Genomic DNA, 20295 nt, shown 5'->3' with positions numbered 1-20295 from the left:
CCATGCAGGGTTAAAGACCACCTGGATTCACCCTTGAATAAATTAATTTACAACTCCAAAGGCAGCAACTCGCCTGAGCCATTTATGGAATTGAATGAATGTATAGAAACACTTCTCAGATCGATTATAAGTTGAGACAGTCCTCAGACCCTATGCCTGTATCTGTTCTCCCGGCTGCATTGTTTAAAAAAACTGTTCTGGTTTAGACAACGCCTATTGTCTCTTGTTTTTCAAAGTATTTCATGTTCTAGCAACATTTTGGCGAGCCTCCATCGGAGCTTATGGGTACCTCAAACCTGACTGCAGCCAAAGGAAGGAAACCTTGCCCAGACGGATTAACATTTGCGCAGCAAGGAAGGTGAGCAGAAACCACAATTGATTGGAAGTTCTGCTGAATCCGCGGGGTGGAAGTCTGTCCTGAAGCAGCCATCACAGAGGGTAAGAGACTACATGAGAACCTTAGTAAAGCATCTGTCATATGGCAAACTAGGGAGAGGTGTAAAAAGATACCCTGAGCGCCCTGCTATGACAGAATCTGGTATATTACCTATTTTATATGTTCTAGCTAAGTAGTCGTAAGGTGGCCTCGGGGGGCCGAGAATTGTGATGAAATATAGATGATTAATGCATAAGGGAGACAAATATAGCCCTAGACAGGAGAGATAGAATTACGAGGAGAGGTATATCTATGACAGATATTACCTACATATTGTTTCCTTTTGTGTTTATTTAGCCACGAATAACGCCACCCCGATATCAGAAGGACGTGATTGTTGGAACTCTCCTCTGATAAGTAAACGGTGAGAAATATACATTTAGATTTGTGAATTCCATCTTAAATAGACAATCTAAAGTATTAGTTTGAAACAATTAAAATGTTTTTCAAAGCCTCTGAAACTAGGAAGGTTTTAACCTCAAAGAAAGCCTACGGGGAAGTCAAAACGAGACAGACTCCGACTTTTACACTCTACTATAAATTTTTAGGTGAGGCATTTAATAAGTTACAGAGACATGACATATTAATTTTGATATTTACCCTATAGGGATCAAAACTACATCGCCTTTGAAGCGAAGAGGAGGTCGCTTTGATATCGCGGATGGTCTTCTTTGAATCAAAGTATGTATAAGCATCTTGACATTTCTGACCAATGACAATATAAGAAACTATCTCTCTAATAAGTCATTCTTAATAATTTTAGAATATCCTAGTAGCCGGATCACGTTTTCCACAATACGTTGGGAGCCTCACTAAAGTGCAAATGCACCGGTGAGTAAAAGATTGTAGCTATGTGTGATATATGTGAGCAGTCTGATAGACGTGTAAAGCACTGATAACCTAAGTGTGGAATGATTGGAGCACTTATACATAGAAGTAGGATTTGGTGCAGTTTAAAAAAAAAAACATAATACATACAAATTAAAATGCATGTACATTATAACGTTGTAAATGGATATATATGTGAACTATTGGTTAGGATGAAATGTTATAATAAGATTATTGTTTTTATCTCTCACGCGTACCAGATGAGACTACATGTTATGTTTAGGACTATTTGCAATGAGGAAATGTATTTAAAAGATCGTCATTCTTGTTTTTTATCTCATATTAGGTGAGATTAAAGCCATTTTAAGGTGAAAATATCTTTACGTGTCCTGATGAAGGTGGTCCTATTGAGAATGCACCACTGAAACGCGTCGACGCATAGCCATGTCTTGTTAAATTTGGACAATTCAGCAGCCAAATAGCGACAGGGAATCTAGACCCATGCCCTCTGCTGTTTATAAGGGATCCAAATTAACATCTGTTAGATTTGGGAGTCTCTGGTTGGCACAGGTAGGCACTTGTGACACATAGGGACCCTTGCCTCTAGTCAGGGTAAGGGGGTACACTTCTAAAATAACCCCTGCTCACCCCCTTGGTAGCTTGGCACAAGCAGACAGACTTATCTCAGAGGCAGTGTGTAAAGCAATTGTGAACGCATACAGTAATCAAATGACAACACTACAGAGGAACACCACACAAGTTTTATATAAAAAATAAGTATTCTTTATACAGATTTATCACAAGACCATAAATGACAAAAATCCACAATACTGTTACTCTAAAATGGTAGAATTGGCTTAGTTCTTTTTGGATCTTAAAATGAGACACTTTGAGTCAATGTACCTTTGGATGCGACACACAGGGCAATGAAAGTGTAGCAACGATGGTGATGCATTGATTCCTTACTGCGCTTCCGGGGAGATACGGCGAGCTACGCCGTGATGCGATGACATTTTGGTGCAAAGAAATAAAGTTGTCGCCTTCTTCTTGCTGCGGCACACTTCTCCGATGTTTCGAGAAGTCTGGACTCGATGCGTCAGCTCAGCGCGACACCCTTGTTCCGTGATGCGACGACAGCGGCTTTGGCCCAACACTCTTCTCCGACGATGCGAGACGCTTCCGCTCGATGCGACATCTGCAGCGGCGACACCCTTGTTCAGTGATGCGACGACAGCGGCTCCGACGGTGGAACGCTTCTCCGTGGATGCGAGGCGCTTCTGCGGTGCAATGCGACAGCTACAGCAGTGACACCCTTGTTCCATGATGCAACGGCAGCGGCTGTGACACGCTTCTTCTTCGTTGCGAGATGCTTCTCGTGATGCAGTGCAATGCGACAGCTGCAGCGGCAACATCCTCGATGCGACGGCAGAGGCTGCAACACGCTTCTTCTTCATTGCGAGACGCTTCCAGCTACTTGCGACACACAGTTCATCAAAGGCACAAACAACTGCAGGCACTTCCAAAGAACTCTTGAAGAGCTGGGGGTTGAAGTCTGTTGTCCCTGAGACTTCAGCAGGAGGCAAGCTCTTCTCTCAAGCCCTTGGAGATCTTTTACAAGTTGAAATAAAGCACCCAAAGTTCCTTTCTCTTTTCTTTGGTAGTCAGGCAACCACTGCAGGCCAATCCCCCAAGCAGCACTTCAGCTTAGGGATAGTCTCTCCTCAGATTCTTCTGGTTCCCCTCCTCAGCAAAGGTTTTTTCTTGTTGTCCACAAGTGATCTAAAGTTCTTGGGTTTGGGTCCCAATATTTATACTGAGTTTCTCTTTGTTCTCTGAAGGCAGAGAGGCCTTTGCCTAGTCCAAACCAGTTCTGGTCAGTACTGGAGCACTTTGTTGACAAGACTCCTTCTTTCCTTTCAGAGTGCAGGGCAGAGGCATCAGACGCACCACAGGAGGTGGAGTCAGCATTGTGGAGGGAAGGCACAGCCCTATTCAGGTTCCAGGTGCAACTCCTCCCACCCATCTAGATGCAGATCTCTCTATTGAGCCCTGTGCTGACTCACCCTGTCTCCTGGAATTTACCCAGCCCCTGTCACTCAAACTCCAGACAAGGAATACACAGCCTAGCAGAGGCAGGTTTGGATGGTTAGACAAGAAAATACCTACTTTCTAAAAGTGGTATTTTCAAACACAGAATGGTAAAACAAACTTCACTAAAAGATGTATTTTATCATTCTGAGAGCAGACATACTAAATTTGAATTCCCACCATGTTCCCTGCGTCAGTTAGGATCATAAGATGTAATAATCAAACTGCCCATTCTGGCCTATGGAGAACAGGTAGCCTTGCAATAGTGAAAAACGAAAATGGCTGTAATTCACTATTAGAACATGCCACACACACCAGGGCATGTCCTACCTTATACTTACCATGCACCCTGCCCTTGGGCCTACCATAGGGGTGTCTGATATGAAGAAAAGGGAAGGTTTAGGGACTGGCAAGTGGGTGCACTTGCCCAGTCAGCATGACAGTACCAGACTGCACGCAGGCTCTGCAATGGCAAGCCATAGACACACTTTAACAGGCTGCTTCTGTGGGTGGCACAAACAGTGCTGCAAGCCCACCAGCAGCATTTGGATTACCAGCCCTGGGCACTCCTGGTGTACTGTACTAGGGTCTGACAGATAAACCAAACCAAACAATCATTGAATCACTAATCCATCATCAATTTACAATAGAGAGAGCATATGCACTTTAGCACTGATCAGCAGTGGTAAAGTGCCCAGAGTCATAAAACAGCCAACAACAGGTCAGAAAAAATATAGGATGAAGGCGAAAAGTTCAGGGATGACCCTGCAAAAAGGGCCAAGTCCAACACAACCCCCTTCCAGCCAAAACGCAGGGTAGACCAATCACTACCTTGATGGGCTTCCCTGCTTTGGGCGATAGAACCTGGACCTGGCCCGCAACTGCAGGGGCATATTCCAGTTCTACACCAATATGAACCTTTTTGGATCTCTCAGTCTATACTCTCAGGGCTCACCAAGCTTATCCAAGGGGAACGCTTCTCCTCACCTGTGGACATCACCTGTGCAGCACCTAACCTTAGCTTGCTCACAGGTGTGTCCCAACAAACAGACAGCAAGCCACTGTGGCCACTGACAGCAGTCAGTGATGAGACCCAGGCCTTATGCCTCTCAGGGCTCTCAAACCTCTGTGGAGTCAGAGAGCGGGGGCGGTAGCCCCAGGTGCTTGGCACCCTTTGTCCACTCTCCCTCCTGTCAGGTCAGGTATGACATCATGGCACTGACCCACCAGCCACAGGCCTGTACCCAGCGTCTGGACAGGAGACTGGGGTGGGCTTTCCCACACCCGGTCCTCCTCCTCCTTGTTGGGGCTCTATACCCTCCCACCTGGAGTGGTACCCCCTTCCAGAATTGCCAGGGCACCTGTGGCAGATGTCCTGCTCAATTCGCCCACCAGTTCAGGGGTTCTATCCTGCAACTGGGCATCCAGGTCAGGGGGGCACCCTGAACCTTGTCCTCCAATCTAGGGTATAAACCCTCCAGTTGAACTGGGGTCATAGGCGAGGACACCCTCCCTCCTGGGGTGGTATACCTATAAGACCAACCGGTCAGGAAACTGTTTGCAGTAGTCCCTCCTTCCAGGTGAGACAACACCTGAACCTGGCTCTCCAACTTTGGGTCTAAACCCTCAGGCTGCACCGGGGTCAGAGGCGAGGACTCCCTCCCTCTGCACCCCCTTCCAGAGTGCTGTACCCTCCCACCTGGAGTGGTACACCTATAAGCTATATCGGTCAGGACACTGATTACACTTGCCCCTTCCTCCAGGTCAGTCAACACCTGAACCTGGCTTCCCAACCCAGGGACCATCCCATGTGGTTGAACACTCGCCCGGTGCACCAGGATTTCCTGGGGAGCACGCATGCCCCCCGAGGGTAACACATAACTCATGTGTTGTGTGATAGTCTGCCTGGCGCAGATCTACCGACTCCTGTCCATCTGACAGTGCGCGAAGATCCCCCAGGACAGAAGTGGTGTCACCATGGTCATTCACTGGTGACTCAGCCCTTCTGGCTGGCCCCTGACCCACTGGTTCCTCCACTGGGGACTCTTTCCCCCTCTCACCCCTCAGTCTGGACTTCTGCACCCTCCAATTAGGAGTGGCACTGCCAGACACCAGAACTGATGGAGACCTGCTTACAGACACTCCCAGTTCACTATACACTAGGGGATCCTACACAACGGGCATCCCCTCAGAACAGACTAGGCTCCCCACCTGGTGTTCCCTTAAAGAACCATCCAGGCTCTGAGACTGGGTTTCGGGCACCTTGGGACATGCAGCCCCATATTCACTCCTTCTCCACTTAGATAGGACGTGAGTCCCTACACCCCTCCCACTACACTGGGCCCTAGCTGGGCTACACTGAACCTCTTCCCCCACTCTGGGTTGGAAGATACCTGAACCGCTTTTCTTGGGATCACTCCCTGATGCCTCTCCAGACCCTCTGGAATGCACCAAAAGGTCTGCCTCCAATGTGAGCTCCCTGCGGTCAGAGAACTCACTCTCCAACAGGTGTTAGCATAGCTCTAGAAAACAGGGACTTAGAATATGCTCTCCCACAATTGGATCACACAGCCCCCTACAAGGGTTAACCAAACTATCCTTCACCTCACCATCCAGTACCTTGCACACGTACTCCACGCCCCTCTCCTGAGATTGGCAAGACAGTATCTGACTGTCTCTGTCACTCAACCCACACTCTTCTGGGCGGTCTTCACACTCACACACCATGACCTCAACCATGGGGGAACCCCTCTCCCTGCACCTCTCATCTAGAGTCAGTCGAGTGTCCTGCCCACCACTAGGACCATGAACCCCTGCGTCAGTTTCCCCATTCTCCTCAGGGACACTGCGCACTACTGAAGCTACCTCATGTCCTTGAACCTCCTGGTGTATGTTAACCCCCTCCTTCAAGTCAGGTGCCACATCTCTGGGTGTGTGTACTACTCCCTCAGCACTGGATAACTCAATGTTGCTGCCACCATCTGAGCTGGACTCCACCGCCAACTCAGCAAAGCTCACTTTCTGAACTGCCTAAATTTCTTCTTCTTGGGCTAATGCCCTCTAAGCCTCCTCAATCTCTCTCAGCTCTTCGTCAATTTCTCTCAGCCTCTGCTCATAATCCAGAAGCCAGCTATCTTTTTTGGTTTCTCACGAATTTTCAGGGAATTCCTCCTTTTCAGACTCCACTGGTAGTGTTGCCTTCCAGCTGGGTAACTCATACCGAAATAGGGATGCCTCTAGATCCTCCCTGGACCTTCTCTTCACAGGCAGCCCTCTTTCCTTGCAAAACACACGTAGCTCCTTCATTGTGTAGACAAACATGTGCCAGAAGTCGAGTTCCATTTTGCAACAACTAACCAGAGTCCTAGTATCAAAAATACTTTCAGGAGGACAGCAGAAAACAGAAAAACAGTATGTGGTTGCTTTTTGGTCTGCACTCACTAGTAGTGTTCACCAATCACTGTACATGAGTCACAAATGCAAGTCCAGAACCCTCACCACTGACCACCAATATTAGATTTGGGGGTCTCTAGTTGGCACAGGTAGGCACTTGTGACAAATAGAGACCCTTGCCTCTAGTCAGGGTAAGGGGGTACACTCCTAAAATAACCCTTGCTCACCCCCTTGGTAGCTTGGCACGAGCAGACAGGCTTATCTCAGAGGCAGTGTGTAAAGCATTTGTGAATACATAGAGTAATCAAGTGGCAACACTACAGATGGACACCATACAAGTTTTATATAAAAAATAAGTACTCTTTATATAGATTTATCACAAGACCATAAACAATAAAAATCTCCAATACTGTTACTTTAAAATGGTAGAATTGGCTTAGTTCTTTTTAGATCTTAAAATGCAACACTTTGAGTTAATGTAACTTTGGATGCGACACGCAGGGCAACGAAAGTGTTGCAACAATGGTGATGCGTTGATTCCTTACTGTGCTTCCGGGGCGATTCGGCGAGCAACGCCGTAATGCGATGAGATTTTGGTGCAAAGAAATAAAGATGTCGTCTTCTTCTTGATGCGGCACGCTTCTCCGATGTTGCGAGAAGTCTCAACTCGATGCTGCAGCGGCGACACCCTTGTTCCGTGATGCGACAACAGCGGCTTTGGCAGCGACACTCTTCTCCGACGACGCGAGACGCTTCTGCTCGATGCGACAGCTGCAGCGGCGACACCCTTGTTCAGTGATGCGACGACAACGGCTCCGACGGTGGCATGCTTATCCGTGGATGCGAGGCGCTTCTGCGGTGCAATGCGACAGCTACAGCGGCGACACCCTTGTTCCGTGATGCGGCTGCGACGGCGACACGCTTCTTCTTCGTTGCGAGACTCTTCTCGTGATGCGGTGCAATGCGACAGCTACAGCGGCGACATCCTTGATGCGGCGGCTGCGACGGCGACACACTTCTTCGTTGCGAGACGCTACCGGCTCCTTGCGACACGCAGTCACTCAGAAGGCCCAAACAACTGCAGGCACTTCCAAAGAACTCTTGGGGAGCTGGGAGTTGAAGTCTGTTGTCCCTGAGACTTCAGCAGGAGGCAAGCTCTTCTCTCAAGCCCTTGGAGATCTTTTACAAGTTGAAATAAAGCACCCAAAGTTCCTTTCTCCTTTCTTTGGCAGTCAGGCAACCACTGCAGGCCAATCCCCCAAACAACACTTCAGCTTAGGGATAGTCTCTCCTCAGTTTCTTCTGGTTCCTCTCCTCAGCAAAGGTTTCTTCTTGTTGTCCAAAAGTGATCTAAAGTTCTTGGGTTTGGGTCTCAATATTTATACTAAGTTTCTCTTTGTTCTCTGAAGGCAGAGAGGCCTTTGACGAGTCCAAACCAGTTCTGGTCAGTCCTGGAGCACTTTGTTGACAAGACTCCTTCTTTCCTTTCAGAGTGCAGGGCAGAGACATCAGACACACCACAGGAGGTGGAGCCAGCATTGCAGAGGGAAGGCACAGCCCTATTCAGGTCCTAGGTGCAACTCCTCCCACCCATCTAGATGCGGATATCTTTATTCAGCCCTGCACCCTGTCTCCTGGAATTTCCCCAGCCCTTGTCACTCAAACTCCAGACAAGGAATACACAGCCTAGCAGAGTCAGGTTTGGATGATTAGACACGAAAATACATACTTTCTAAAAGTGGTATTTTCAAACACAGAATGGTAAAACCAACTTCACTAAAAGATGTATTTTATCATTCTGAGTTCAAGCATACTAAATTCGAATTCCCACTATGTTCCCTGAGTCAGTTAGGATCATAAGACGTAATAATCAAGCTGCCCATTCTGGCCTATGGAGAACAGGTAGCCTTGCAATAGTGAAAAACGAAAATGGCTGTAATTCACTATTAGAACATGCCACACACACCAGGGCATGTCCTACCTTATACTTACAATGCACCCTGCCCTTGGGCCTACCATAGGGGTGTCTGATATGAAGAAAAGGGAAGGTTTAGGGACTGGCAAGTGGGTGCACTTGCCCAGTCAGCATGACAGAACCAGACTGCACACAGGCTCTGCAATGGCAAGAAATAAACACACTTTAACAGGCTGCTTCTGTGGGTTGCACAACCAGTGCTGCAAGCCCACCAGCAGCATTTGGATTACCAGCCCTAGTTACTCCTGGTACACTGTACTAGGGTCTGACAGGTAAACCAAACCAGCCAATCATGGAATCACTAATCCATCATCAATTTACAATAGGGAGAGCATATGCACTTTAGCACTGATCAGCAGTGGTAAAGTGCCCAGAGTCATAAAACAGCCAACAACAGGTCAGAAAAATATAGGAGGAAGGCAAAAAGTTCAGGGATGACCCTGCAAAAAGGGCCAAGTCCAACAACATCTACATGACAAAGTTCATTGTCTGTGTTCATTCTCCTTTAGGGATATTGTAATTATTGAGATTTGTGTCTGTTGTGGTATGTCGTTTTAAAGTGTTTTTAATATACTGTGGTGATATAAATTGTACCAATAGACAGGTTTTTATGGATTAAAACACATATATATTTTGTAAAATTTGGTGTTGTATAAGAGCTTTGATACATTCAGAGTGAGAAATGAAGTGTGCTGGTGAATTGAGTGTCTTGGAGGCATGAATGGCATGAGATAGATCTTGACCAAAGGGAAACCTTTTTTAACTTTCCTGTTTAGACAACGCCTATTGTCTCTTGTTTTTCAAAGTATTTCATGTTCTAGCAACCTTTTGGAGAGCCACCATCTTAGCTGATGGGTACCTCAAACCCGACTGCAGCCAAAGGAAGGAAACCTTGCCCAGACGGATTAACATTTGCGCAGCAGAGGCGTTGCTTGGCGAGCCAAGATGGTGGACGCACCCTGAGAGTGTTCCCGGACCCCTCCACTATCCGCACGCAATCCGCCCATCTAGTTGGCCATCCGGCCCCGTTACCTGCCGCCGTTCCAGCGCCGCACCGCTAGCTGAGTCCCTGGCTGGCAAATCCCCCCGTAGGCCACCGCCACGCTCGCGTCTGAGTGGCCGGCCGGCGCTTGCTCCCAACATGGCGGCCTCTGCGTCCTGAGCTGCCTTGCCTGCGGGCTACGAACTTCGCTGCCTTGTCTCCTGGCTGGGTGCTTGGAGGAGCGTAGAGGCCCCCCGAGGGATCGGAGTGTCCAGAGCTGTGCTGCCGGACCTGAGGCGCCGCCCGTGACCTTCTCTCCGCATCGCCTGCTGCGCTCCGGCACGGGCGGCAGCGGAGGCTGTATTTTGTCCGCTGGTGATGGGAAAGACGAATCTGACGTGGAGCTGCCTTCTGACTGCATTCCCGGCAATACCCGTCGCCGTTCCCTGGTGCCCCGGCAGTGTGACCGCGATATTGGCCGCCAATTCGGGCGGTGGGGGCTGGGGACTGACGGCGACCGGCTCCTGACTGCCGGGGAGTGGCGTGACTGCTTGAGGCCTCGGAGTCCGACGGCTCCAAGGTGCCTAAGGCTCTCCTGCTCTCTGCACCATTTGTGGGGCGTTCGTGGAGGCGGCTGCCATATCGGGCGGCAGGAGCTGTGCAGGCCCGCGGTGTGGGCGGCCCCCTGTCTCCCTAAGTGTCCAGGCAGTCCAACCCCCCTACTGTTGATGGTGCGGCTGCTCTACATGTGTTGCTGGGCGGTCCCGGGAGGGGAGGCTGACCTGCGCCGCCTCCCGGGCGCATTGCTGAGATTCTTGTGGGCCCAGAGCTCTGCCGCGGTGTGCGGCGCCGGGGAGGCGCCTGAAGCATTCCTGCCCTTTACACCATCTGCGGGGTGTTCATGGAGGCGGCCGCCATATCGAGCGGCAGGAGCTGTGCGGGCCCGCGGTGTGGGCGGCCCCCTGTCTCCCTCCTATCTCTCCTCCCCTGCTGGAGTGTTTGCAATCTCCAGTGCCTGGCATGCCGGAAGGAGGTGGTGGGTGCTGCTCTTGGTGACGGGCGGGGGTGACATCTGGAGTCCTCGGGCCTACCCGCGACTGCTTCTATTTGGGACCTGCCAGGTGGAGCGGCTGCCGTATCGGGCGACGGGAGCAACAGCGATCAGCGTTGGAGCTTAGTGAGGCTCTGTTGGTGCCTGGTGAACTGGGGTGAGTCCCGTGCTGCGGTGGCTGGGTCCTGGTGGCGGTGGGGTCCGGGACAGTGGAATTGGGGCCCCCCACATGCACAGGCCGCCACTGCTGGAGGGGGGCTGGCCCTGTGTGGTTCCCCGCGTTGCCTGGCTTGATCTCTCCCGCTCAGAGGGTGCACGGCTGATCTTCGAGTGGACAAGACCCCGATCTCAAGCCTGTGGGCCCGGGCGGTCCTGCGACCCCAATTCGGCCGCAGAATCGAGCGGCGGGGTGCTTGGGGTCGCAAACTTCGGTGGAGGGGAAGATCGCTGAGGTGTGTGTGGACGTGACCCTTATCCGGCAGGACCTCCGTAACGCCAACGCCCGGATCAAGGAAACCGAATCTCGTATCTCCACCGTTGAAGATGACGTCCAGCAACTCAAGGGGCAGGTTACTCGTCTTCAATCCCAAGCTCAGGAGCTGCACCGCCGGGCAGAAGATGCGGAGAACAGGTCCCGGCGTAACAACCTTCGCCTGGTGAGATTCCCGGAGGGGGCGGAGCAGGGCTGTACGGTGGACTTCCTCGAGAATGGTTCAGATCGTGGGTTCCCAAAGGTTCGCTCTCCCCCTGGTTCGTGATTGAACGGGCCCATCGGTCCCTGGCCCCGAGGCCTCCCCCGGGTGGGGCCCCCCGGCCTATCATAATGCAAGTCCTGAACTTCAAAGACCGGGACGCCATCCTGTCGGAAGCCCGCAAACAGGGAAAACTCCTGTACGAAAACCGCATCATCATGATCTTCCCAGACTATACCTGCGAGGTTCAGGGTCAGCGTCGCTCTTTTGAGGATGTGAAACACAAGCTGAGGGCACTCAATATCCAATATCATCTTCTCTTCCCGGCGCGCCTGCGGGTGGTGTTCGACAATAAGACCTTTTTCTTCGACAATCCAGCGGAAGCCTGGACCTGGGCGACGGAGGAATGCCCGCGGCGCACTGATAATCGAGCCCCATGACAGGAGGGGGCCGGGGGTGATTCGGTCTGTCCCCTGCCTCCCACTTCTCAGCCGCAGCGAAGCCGCTCCTGCAGGCGCCGTGGGCGGAGATGGACGCGTTCAAACTCCTCACCCGGCCGCCCCCTTCCACCGACGTTGCTCTCCGATGCTCCACCATCTGGGATGCGCTCTGGGTCATCTGACCACTTGGCTCCTGGGGCCACTTCGCCCTGTCCATCCTTGCAGGTCCCCCCGGATACAGACCTCTCCTGCAGCCCAATGCTTCTGAAAGACCCTGTTTGAATTTGTCTCTGCCTGCCGGGCCTCGCTCCGCAGCCGGAGGGCATACTTAGTTTAATCTGATTTGCTTCCCGCTTACCAAGCGTTTTAGTTTGGGTGTTCACTCTTTGGTTTGTTGTTGAGCGACATATGCTTCTGTTCCTGAAGTGTAGGGAGGGGGGTGGGGGGCGGGGGGCGGGATTGTTGTCCCAAGTTTTTTTCTTAGTTTTGTGTTTCAGTACGTTTCTTAGTTTGTATTCATTAGCACTCATGCAGCACCTTGCCTTCCACCTGACGCAACAGATAGACTGGATCTCCCCCTTCTGGCCTGTAGCTCCATTGGCACTTCACGTACCATGTTCGACACGCCATTAGTAAATGCCCCCCTGCGTATAATGTCTTGGAACGTTAATGGGCTCCTGGACCGCCTTAAACGCATGGCCGTCCTTAAGTACGCGCAGCGCATAGGGGTGGACATCTTATTCCTGCAGGAAACCCACTTGTTGGGTAATCGCTGTCCCTTTCTGGCGCGTTATGGATATGACAGAGTGTGGCACTTGGGGTTTACTAGGGGTTCCCGGGGGGTGGCAATCATAGTAAGACGGTCACTTCCACTGGTGACCGTTCACACGACCCTTGACGCTCAGGGCACTCTAGTGGCAGTTAGTGGCACAATCAATGGCAACCCGCTTAACCTGGTGTCCCTTTATTCCCCCCCCCGATGCTGACAATGACTCTGGCTAAAGCTGTTGAGCTCTTGGCATCATTGCACTCCGGCCCTACATTCCTTGGGGGCGACTTCAATGCGGTCTCGTCACCGGACCTCGACACGACAGGCCCCCCATCCCCAAGTAGAGTTGCGCAGGCCAAGTAGCTGCAGTCAAGGTCCGCCTCTCTAGGTCTGTGCGACACCTGGCGACTGTGGCATCCCCACGTGAGACAATTTACACACACCTCAGTGGCCCACCATACACAGGCACACATTGACGGCATCTTCGTTCCGTCGACGGACTACCTTCTGATTCAGGATGTCTCGCTTCTTCCGCGAGGTATCTCCGACCACGCGCCGGTGCTGATTCGTGCGGAGCCCTCTCCCACCTCTGCCCGACAAACATGGAGGCTGAATCTCTGGTTTCTTCATGACAAAGACTTTAGGAAGGCGGTGGGGGTGGAGCTCAGGCAGTACTTTCTCTCCAACGAGGGCCCAGTGTCCTCTCCGGGCACCCTGTGGGAGGCGGGTAAGGCCACAATTAGGGGGGTCGCTAAGGGCCGCCTCAAGCTCCAGCGCCAAGCCCAGCTGGAGCAGATTACCTCACGGGAGGCACAGGCCCTGCGCCTCGAACAAGCTGCAACCCGATCCCCGGACGGCTCCGACATGAGACTTCTGGCCCGGCTTCGGATGGAGATTAAACAGCTGTCGCTGGATGCGGCTAGACTCTTTTGGCGCTCTTCCGTGGCCAGAGTATATGGATGGGGCGACAAGAACGGCGTACTCCTTCACCGTCTGGCAATGTATCCCAGAGCGAATCGTATAATCCCCGAGATAGTGACGCCGGAGGAGTCGCCGTGCCGTGCCCCATTGGAGATGGCGCAGGCCTTTGCTGCCTACTACCGCAGGCTCTACGAGGCCCGGGCCCCGACCCTCTCCCTTCTGGACCCGATGGACGGTGAGGGCGGCCGCCTCCCGCGGCTTGACGGCACTGTCCAAACCGCCCTGGACCGTCCCATTTCCCGTGAGGAAATTGGAGACGCTATCGCTCTAGTCTCTTCTGGCAAAACTCCGGGTCCTGACTGCCTCCCCCAGGAATATTATGCCCACTACCGGGATGTTCTCATCCCTCATTTAGAAGCATTGTTCCATGAGGCCGTGGAGAAGGGTTCCTTTCCCCAAGAAACGGATATCGCCACCGTTGTGGTCATCCCAAAGTCCCAGCCCCCTTCGCCGCAGTGCGCGGACTACCGCCCCATCTCCCTCATCAATACTGAGGTCAAACTGTTCGCCACCCTCCTTGCCCAACGACTCAGGCCCCATCTGTCCACGTAGGTCCACCCCGACCAATGTGGGTTTATGCCTTCCCGTGGCACCCGTCATTGTCTCCGTAGACTGCATTCCGCCTTGGCTCACCGCCACCTCCTCACTCCTTACCTCGTGCTACTCTTGGTGGACTTCGAGAAGGCCTTCGACTCTGTGAATTGGGGCTTCCTTCAAGATGTTCTCGAGGCAATGGGACTTAGTCCCCGCTTTCGGGCCATGGTCAAGGTTCTGTACGCCCTCCTGCGGGCTCGTGTCCTAATCAACGGGGTCCTGTCGGAGCCCTTCCCGGTCCACAGGGGAACGAGGCAGAGTTGCCCCCTCTCCCCCCTGCTTTTTGCTTTAGTGATAGAGCCTCTGGCATCCTTGATGCGGTCCTGTGACCGGATGCGGGGATGGGAATGGCCCAGCGTCGAGCCAGACAAAATCGCCCTTTACGCCGATGACGTTCTCATCTACCTGGCAGATCCTGCCCAGTCGGGTCCCCATTGTCTTCGTATCCTGCGATCCTTCGAACAGGTCTCCGGCCTTCGTTTGAATCCCAATAAGTCGGTCCTGGTCCCCTTGCACCTCTCTCGAGAATGCTTTGACTGGCAGTCCAACATATCTCTGCACCGTCAATCATTTAAATACCTGGGGATTTGGGTGATCCTACAGCCCAAACTCAGCTGGGCCCTCAATGTCACTCCTCTGGTAAAGCAAGCCAAGGCGGATCTCCAGCGGTGGCAGTCATTGCCCCTCAACCCCATTGGGAGGGTGGCTCTCTTTAAAATTATGGTGCTCCCCCGCTTCCTTTACATGCTTCAGAATATCCCTATGTGTTTTCACAGGGCCTGGTTACGTACGCTGGATGGCTTCATCACCAAGTTCCTATGGGGGAAAAGTAGGTCCAGATTGGCGCTCAGTACCTGCAAGATCCCTTCTTGACGGGTGTTTGGGGATGACTCACCTCTACCTCTACTATTTGGCCACCCGACTCCTTTCCATACATGACTGGTTTAATGGGGGGTGGTCCGACCCGGCCTACACGCTTGAGCTGGGGGAACTGGGCCTTGACAGACTACAATCCTTCCTCTACGGGACCTCGATTCCATCCTGTCTTCTGGAGGTGACACGTTTGGTGCTGTTGGCCTGGCGAGCCGCACTGCGGCACACCGGCTGGACACGCACACTGACCCGCTGTACGCCCTTGTGGTGCAGGACCTGGCTCAGGGAGGTGTCCGGGCTTCGGGGCTTCGAGTCCTGGGACCGCATAGGCATTTCACAGCTAGGGGATGTTTGGGGGGAGATTACATGCATTCCTTTGAAGATCTCCAGGCCCGGTACTCGCTGTATCCCTCACAATTCTTTTGTTACCTCCAGCGGCGGCATGCCCTCCACTCACACCTAGCGACGGGCACACGATTGACTGACCATAGCCCACCTGAAGCACAGATTGTGTTCGGGGACCTGGGGAGGGGAGGCATTTCCTGTATTTATCGCACACTGATTAATAACACCCCAATTTCCTAGGACAGACTGCGGGCGCAATGGGTGGTCTGGGTAGGCACCTTAGAGGAAGAGGACTGGCGGGAGACCCTTATGGCCCCTAGAATGGTCACCGCCTCCGCTCGGCTGCGCTTGGTGCAACTCTACTATCTACACGCCGCATATCTCACCCCTGTACGTCTTCACTGCGCGGGGCTTAGTCCATCCTCAGCCTGTACCAGGTGTGGCCATGATCCCGCTGACTTCCTGCACATGGTGTGGGCCTGCCCCCTCCTAGCAGGATTTTGGGAGGGCATCGAGGTTGAGCTTTCGGAGGTTCTGGGGTGGGGGGTCCCGCATGACCCTAAGCACACGATCCTGAGTATTACAGACGGATTGGATGGGTCACGAAATGACAAACTGTTCTTTAATACGGCCATGGTGGTTGCTAGGAGAGACTTTGCGGCCTTGTGGAAGCGTCCTGACCCCCCCCACCGAGGAACGTTGGTGGAGTGAGGAGGACTGGTGTGCCACACAAGAGAAAGTTATGTACGCAGCACGTGGCAGCCCCAAGAGATACCGTAGAATTTGGGGGAAATGGTGGGGGGGGTCTAACCAAGAGGTGCTTGATTGGTTCCATCGTTTCTTTGTCTCATTATTATCTGTATGCTGGGGGGGGTGATTCTGTGACTGTCAATCTCGATCGTTGAATTATAGTGTGATATGGCTGGTGCATCCCTTTTGTAAAATGAATACATTTGTTTATCAAAAAAAAAAAACATTTCGCAGCAAGGAAGGTGAGCAGAAACCACAATTGATTGGAAGTTCTGCTGAATCCGTGGGTTGGAAGTCTGTCCTGAAGCAGCCATCACAGAGGGTAAGAGACTACATGAGAACCTTAGTAAAGCATCTGGCATATGGCAAACTAGGGAGAGGTGTAAAAAGATACCCTGAGCGCCCTGTTATTACAGAATCTGGTATATTACCTATTTTATATGTTCTAGCTAAGTAGTCGTAAGGCGGCCTCGGAGGCAATCCAGCGGAAGTCACCTTTTTTCGATAGTCAGCACGCTAGGAAAGGTGAATATTTATTGAATAGCCCTTAATGGCTCCCACTACACCATTTATGTGATAGAGCTATCCTGACTGGAGGGAGTTGGTACCTCATTCTTATTTGTTAGTTTAAAATGATTCTCAGAGACACCGGTTTCTTAACACTGTTGGTATCTAACAGGGATGTGAGAGGTGTTGGTCGCTTGGACCGCTGGGCATGACACAGATGGCATACCTGGACTCTTGGTGTGATACAGGGTGCGATTAGTGCATTTAGAGAAAAAGATTTGGACCTGGGAAATTAGGTGTAACTTGTGTGTGGCCAAGAGGGGCCTGTGCTTCTCTTATTCCCTTTTTCCGCAAACTATTGTTGTTACCTTTTTTCCGAAGCTCATACTGGCATACTATCAGGTTCACTTAGCGCTGTGTACAGCACAAAGCTTCCTCTGGCCACAGGATAGCATTAGCTAGGAGTGGGCTAAGAGAGTTTTTTTTAAATGTCAGTTAATGTTGAGATGTGATGTTATGGTGCAGTTATATATTGTAAACTGTGTTTTGTACAAAAGTTGATCAAAGATTGTCCTAAACATTGTATTTTTTCATCAGAGACTCAATGTTTCATATGAGGGTGCTGTCATTTCTCGCAAACTGTATTTGACGCCAAAGGTTGATAGCGTTCTGATACTGTTTTTGTTGACAATTTCCTATTTTTTCCTATGTAGCAACCCGTCACTAGCATTGTTATTTGTGTTGTTGAAATCAGGGAGGTGGAATTCCTATAGCCCGACGCCCAGGACATATTGTTTGGGGTCAAGGGCAACAAGTTTTCATGTGTAGTTTGTCCCTGGGACAAGTAGGGCCAACCCCATACTGCACAAACCCTTTGGCTGGCAGTTTACAGTACCACATTATGGATCAGGAAAGGGCAATGTCTGCAGTTAAGGTAATATTTGTGTCCATGTGTTAAATGTTGTTCAAGCTTGTATTTATGGTTCATTAATGCAAAACCTTTATTATTAGGGTGAGTACTAAAAGTAAATGCAGTAAGCTCGACCTGCACTACTGACGGTGGTTCCAGTATAAATGTGTACACACGTTTTCAAAGTTTAGTAATATGAGGGTATGTATAATGCTCCCAGAATGCTCTCTGATTATATGCAAATATTTGCCGAAGCTTGAAAGCAAGAGTGATGATTCTTTGCTTTCAAAATAAAATGTTCACAAAAAAGTGCAAGTAGGAAAAAAAACATTTTGCTAAACTACTGTAAGGTTTTAGGTACCATATCTTTGCAGCATCATTTAGCTCCATGTTGATGTATGCTTGCATTTCCCAACAATATTCGTAATGGAAAATCAGTGTAACCAGTTTAAATAAGATTATGGGAAACAAAAATAAACAAGCATTTGCAAAGCCAGTAGGTCTGAAATTGGTGGTCAGCCTTATGGTTTTGTCAATGCGTGACTTGTTTAGGTATGGTTTTTGTAAAACCCTATTGGTGTGCGAGCTGCTGAGCCCTCACCATTCTAATAAGCACTGGCAAAATCAAAAATTGTTTTTGCTCTCAAAAAGCACACATTGCCACAGCAGTTCCAGGACCTGAACAAAACTACTTTGTGTGCCAATATGCTCCTTGTAAAAGAGCAGAATACTGTCACTTACAGTGAAGCCACCTGATAGAACGAGAGAAAAAGAGAGAGACAGAATTTTATTAAACACAAAGGGTCATGGTTAACGCCAGGCCTAATTAGAGGCCCAATTATTGAAGAAAGTCTCAAAAGTGCATCCATTGTATATATCCTTGCATTAAGTGCATATATATAGTTTCCGTTAATTCACAAGAATTTACAGAAGTAGGCCAAGAAATAGTACTCCTAGAAAATATTTGTGAACTGCATTTTAGCATGAGCAAATGTGCATGTGTATATTTGCTCATGTGAAAATCTGAATGTTTCAAGTTCACTTTTCCTCCAACCACTTTTTTTTCCCAACCCTGGAAGAAGTTTTACGTCTGCCACTGTCAGGAGTAAATTTCCAACCTCTTTCAGTATGGGAAAAGTTAGAAAAGAGTTGGTGCAAACCCTTAAAACACGCAAGTTAGTAGGTTAGCACAGACTCAAAAGGGCATTCCAACCCTTGAACTATTGCTTACCAATACCTTCAGCCCCAGCATGTAGATCTGCAGAAACGTAGCAACATAAGGGAATTGCTAGTATTCAACCCTACTATGGTACGAGCCCTGGCATAATTAGTGAGGCTATATCAGAACTCTTAAATAATGAGATTGCTGCCGTAATTTGTCGCCGTATTACATGGCACAAAAGGGACAAGTGGATTTTGTTACAGGACAAGTAGATCTATGAAGCAACCTGCCCCATGGACAAGTAGATATTTTATTAAATTCCACACCCCTGTTGAAATGTTCATATTGAATTGTTTGAACATGGTTTCCCCATTTCCCCATTAAAAAACATGCAAACCATGTTTCCCACACAGGCTAAAAAAGGTAATAAGTTGTGCCAAGAATGGCACGCACACACAAAGGCACACACATTTGCCTGGCCAAAGGAGGGAACTTTTGGCACTAATGCAACTAAACATATGGGAACACACATAAAAAACTAAATATACAGCTCAAAAGAAAGCTAGCAGAGAGGCATTATTGCAACTATAGGCCTATTTCAAGGAGGCCCAGATCGATAATCCTACACCACAGATAGCAAGCAAAGAGTCAGCACCTCCCCACCCTGTGCAGTTATGAAGGTGCTCATGCCAGTTCCCCCCACATTAGGATATTCCAATCCGCCAATAGCAGGAGCCAGTGGGCCCCCCACCGAGCGACGAACGGTTAGGCCCAAGCATGAGAAACTAACAGGTCAACATGCCCAGACAATTCTAGCGCAGCCCAAGTCCGATGAAAAGGCCCCCAGAAGCTCAACCTCCTAGTCTGTTGCATCTGACACATAGAATCCTAGCAGCATGGAGAACATGAACTCCCACTGGATCAGGAGAACATACACAAGTGACTTGGAGATTTGTGGCGGTCCTAGACAGTGATACAGCAAGTGAAGGTGAGGAAGGGAGCCCCAGTCCCCTGGGAACCGATGACGATGAGGAGGCTATAGGATTTGCCCTGATTGCTGAGGAAACAGAGAGCAAATTTGAGGGTGAAGCACGACCAAAACGAACAGCGCATAGCTGAAAGCGAAGGAGGCAAACTAGACGGGATGAAGAAGAAAGCATAAGCTAAGGAGAAAGAGAGAGCGAGCTCGCACCCAGAAAGCACAGTGAGAAACACAGCAACGTACCCCACAAAAGGAAAGCAGGGGTAGGTGCAGGGCACCGATCGGGGAAGAATTGGAGGAAGGATTAGATGATAGGTTTCTAGCAGGGATCCAAGCCTCACCAATGATTTAACCTAGGGAGAGGGGCTGACCGGAAAATAAAAGACCAAGCAAGCCTGATACTGACCCAACCAAAACGCAGGAAAAAATAGGTGGCACCTTTGCATGCATACGAGAAGCGCAGCGATGAGGACGTATGCTGCTCCACCCGAATGCACGGGTAAGACAAAGTGACCCCAAGGGAGTTAGTAGCAAGAG

General features: G+C 50.4%; 1 protein-coding gene across 1 annotated transcript in view; it reads left to right on the top strand.

Annotated features, from left to right (window-relative positions):
* The window catches only part of LOC146864154 (cytochrome P450 26A1-like), a 35456-nt gene extending 23945 nt beyond the window's left edge, over positions 1–11511 (top strand). The window contains exon 6 of the mRNA XM_085638696.1: positions 11236–11511. Within this exon, the coding sequence (XP_085494822.1) occupies positions 11236–11511 (276 nt within the window). The remainder of the gene's footprint in view (positions 1–11235) is intronic.
* The last annotated feature ends 8784 nt before the right edge of the window (positions 11512–20295 follow it).

This window comes from Triturus cristatus, chromosome 2_1 (assembly GCF_964204655.1).
Source record: "Triturus cristatus chromosome 2_1, aTriCri1.1, whole genome shotgun sequence".
Lineage (NCBI taxonomy): Eukaryota > Metazoa > Chordata > Amphibia > Caudata > Salamandridae > Triturus > Triturus cristatus.
This window is presented reverse-complemented; position numbering and strand designations above follow the sequence as displayed.